Source organism: Montipora foliosa, chromosome 1 (genome assembly GCF_036669935.1).
Source record: "Montipora foliosa isolate CH-2021 chromosome 1, ASM3666993v2, whole genome shotgun sequence".
NCBI classification, from domain to species: Eukaryota; Metazoa; Cnidaria; class Anthozoa; order Scleractinia; family Acroporidae; genus Montipora; species Montipora foliosa.
In genome coordinates this window covers 15,632,685-15,635,184 of record NC_090869.1, presented here as the reverse complement: position 1 = coordinate 15,635,184, position 2,500 = coordinate 15,632,685, and the positions used below count along the sequence as shown (strand labels likewise).

Genomic DNA, 2,500 nt, shown 5'->3' with positions numbered 1-2,500 from the left:
TTTCCGTCGAGCGCGTCCCGAGTACACATACCATAATTAAAAAGGTATTTATTGATTAAAATTCAGATGTCTGTGGTTTAAAAAACATCAATTATATGATTGAAAAAATAAAACTACAACTTGTCTTGGTTACAATTTTGATCCATTGCATTTGAGTTGTGACCCATTGATTTCTGCCTGAAGGGTACACTGTATCCATTAACACAATTTTCGAAATGAATCACTGGTAAAATCGTCTAGTGTTAGACAGAGTAAAATCTGGTAAGTCTCACCCCCAGGAGTCAAAAGGGAGCTTCAGCAACGACCCTGGCGACGCCAACGAGAACATCACAAATGTGCATTATTTAGTGAGCAAAAGCAATAGCTTTGCACGCTCTGCATGTGCATCTTTTCATTTCGTCTATTCTTTGCCATCGTCAGCAAAATAACAACGTGAAATGACCAAATTTGAGGTTTTGAGGCGAATGTCAGCGCTTGAGGATAAATTTTCATGTTCTCCCCAAAATTGCACGCTGTTCATACTAGTTTTGTTTGTGAGGGTTTGCCACACCTTTGTTGCATTAAAATGTTTGGAGTGGTCGCAAAGTGATTATAAAAACGCGATTCCACATTTAATGACGTTGTTCCTAAAGCTCCCTAATGGGGTTAATGGAGGGGACATAATAGGTAATGAAATTTAATCTTAGGTTTGAAAGCCTTCAATTACTTCAATTTGTATAGATAACTGCATGATTTCGAGTATAATTTGGAATAAATAAGAGAAAGAAATTCTTTCAAAAATTTACAAAATTACATGAGTGTGCAGCGCAAGTGCAATTTGCAGTCTTTGAAAAAATTTACAAGTGCTTATTTATTCCAAATTGCACGAGAAAAATCCCGTGATAACTGAATAATACACATAAAAACATTCGAAAAGCAACGCACGCATATCACACAAAAATTGCACCATCCAGGGCTTTCATTTGATTGGCTATGAATTCAACAATTTCACATTTCTGCACTCTATTTGGGATTAATTGATGTGCTCTCAGCCAATCAATGTGCTGAAATTTTTTCAAGTATATTATTAAGGGAAAAAGTAGCCAACTTCTCCAAGTGATCTACCATTCCAATGCCTTCTGTCGGCTGTTGGTACTTATTGAAACCACTAATTTGTCGAAACACTTTCCATCTCTTTGATTGCACGAAGGATGGAAGGACTGTACAATGTCTTCACAACCTGAAAATATCTTTGAGTGTCCTTTTTATGCGAAAACAATGCACACAAATTACAAACATTGTATGGATAAACTTGTTCTTTACTACCAGCATACTTACATCAGTTCATAGCCATTAGGCGTTGTTCCAATAAAAAATCCTCCAACTTTGAGTCGGTCACATGCATTCTTTAACATCACGTCAGCCTGCTCATAGCTCTCAAATGAGTAATGAAATGAAAACTGGCAGCTGGTTAAGTCGAACTGAAGATCTTTATCTTGGTATTTATCAGCAAGTTGTTCCTGAAAAAAAAAATGAAACCTGTCAAAGCTTTGATCATTCTGCCCCACTTCCTTAGCTATTGTCATACAACCAAGACTATAATTATTAAAAATAATCAAACTTCCAGAGAGAAGTGTCAAAATTTAAATAAGACTGTCAAACTGATTTTGTTCCTCCGTTCAGGGTCTCCTTAGCCCAGAGAAAGCAAGAAAATCAAGAGAATTAGGTAAGAATTTTCAGTGTTCAGACATCACACCTCCACTTTGGCAAATACATTTAGCATGTCTAAATTATTATTTGGCAGCACTGTTCTTGAAGTGGTGAAAGACAACTGCAGAATATTTCTGACAGAAAAGGAGCATGCCAATTTACCCTTCTTTCGAGATATTAAAATTCAGTCCTAAACAAAAGGCATCATCTCGAGGATCTGGGGAATAACGTCATACAAATCCTTACATTTATAATTCCCCAAGGCCTCCCGATGATGCCTTTTGTTTAGGACTGAATTTTAATATCTCGAAAGAGGGCTATTGGATCCCTTAGGGTGTTGTAGAAAAGTTAAAACCATTTAAATGAATTGTATTTTAAATCAAAATAAAACAAATGGTAATGTAATTCAAGTACCTTGCTACAATCAGCGGTGATAAATTCTGGTGTAAAGAGTGGATCCCTGTAACGCCTGTTCTCATGAGTCCGTTTAAGTTCTTTGTACCTTTCCTCACACTGTTCTACAGAAACTTGAGCAATGTCTGCAGAAGAGGAAACACATCAAGTAGGGTACAGACTCATCACTCACACTTACATGAGAATAGTCGGTATTAAAAATAATTATTGTTTTCTTTCACTCTTGGAAATATTGACAGGTCCTGTTCTCTCAACAATTTGACATTGATTAACCCTGTGCAAAAGCTGAAGAATTTACAGACATTTCCAAAAGAATATCTGCTCCTTGTTGAATTTTACTGACCTGCGCAGACAAGTTTCTTTATTCTTCCTCTCTGCCACTTGAGCAGGTCACCAC

The 2,500-nt window shown here is 36.6% G+C and overlaps 1 protein-coding gene across 1 annotated transcript in view; it reads right to left on the bottom strand.

Annotated features, from left to right (window-relative positions):
• LOC137991033 (mRNA cap guanine-N7 methyltransferase-like) overlaps window positions 1–2,500 on the bottom strand; it is a 21,995-nt gene that overhangs the window by 6,196 nt on the left and 13,299 nt on the right. The window contains exons 4-6 of the mRNA XM_068836161.1: window positions 2,447–2,500; window positions 2,104–2,228; window positions 1,318–1,499 (exon numbers count right to left, since the gene is read on the bottom strand). The exon at window positions 2,447–2,500 is cut by the window's right edge and continues 47 nt beyond it. Coding sequence (XP_068692262.1) covers window positions 1,318–1,499; window positions 2,104–2,228; window positions 2,447–2,500 — 361 coding nt within the window. The remainder of the gene's footprint in view (window positions 1–1,317; window positions 1,500–2,103; window positions 2,229–2,446) is intronic.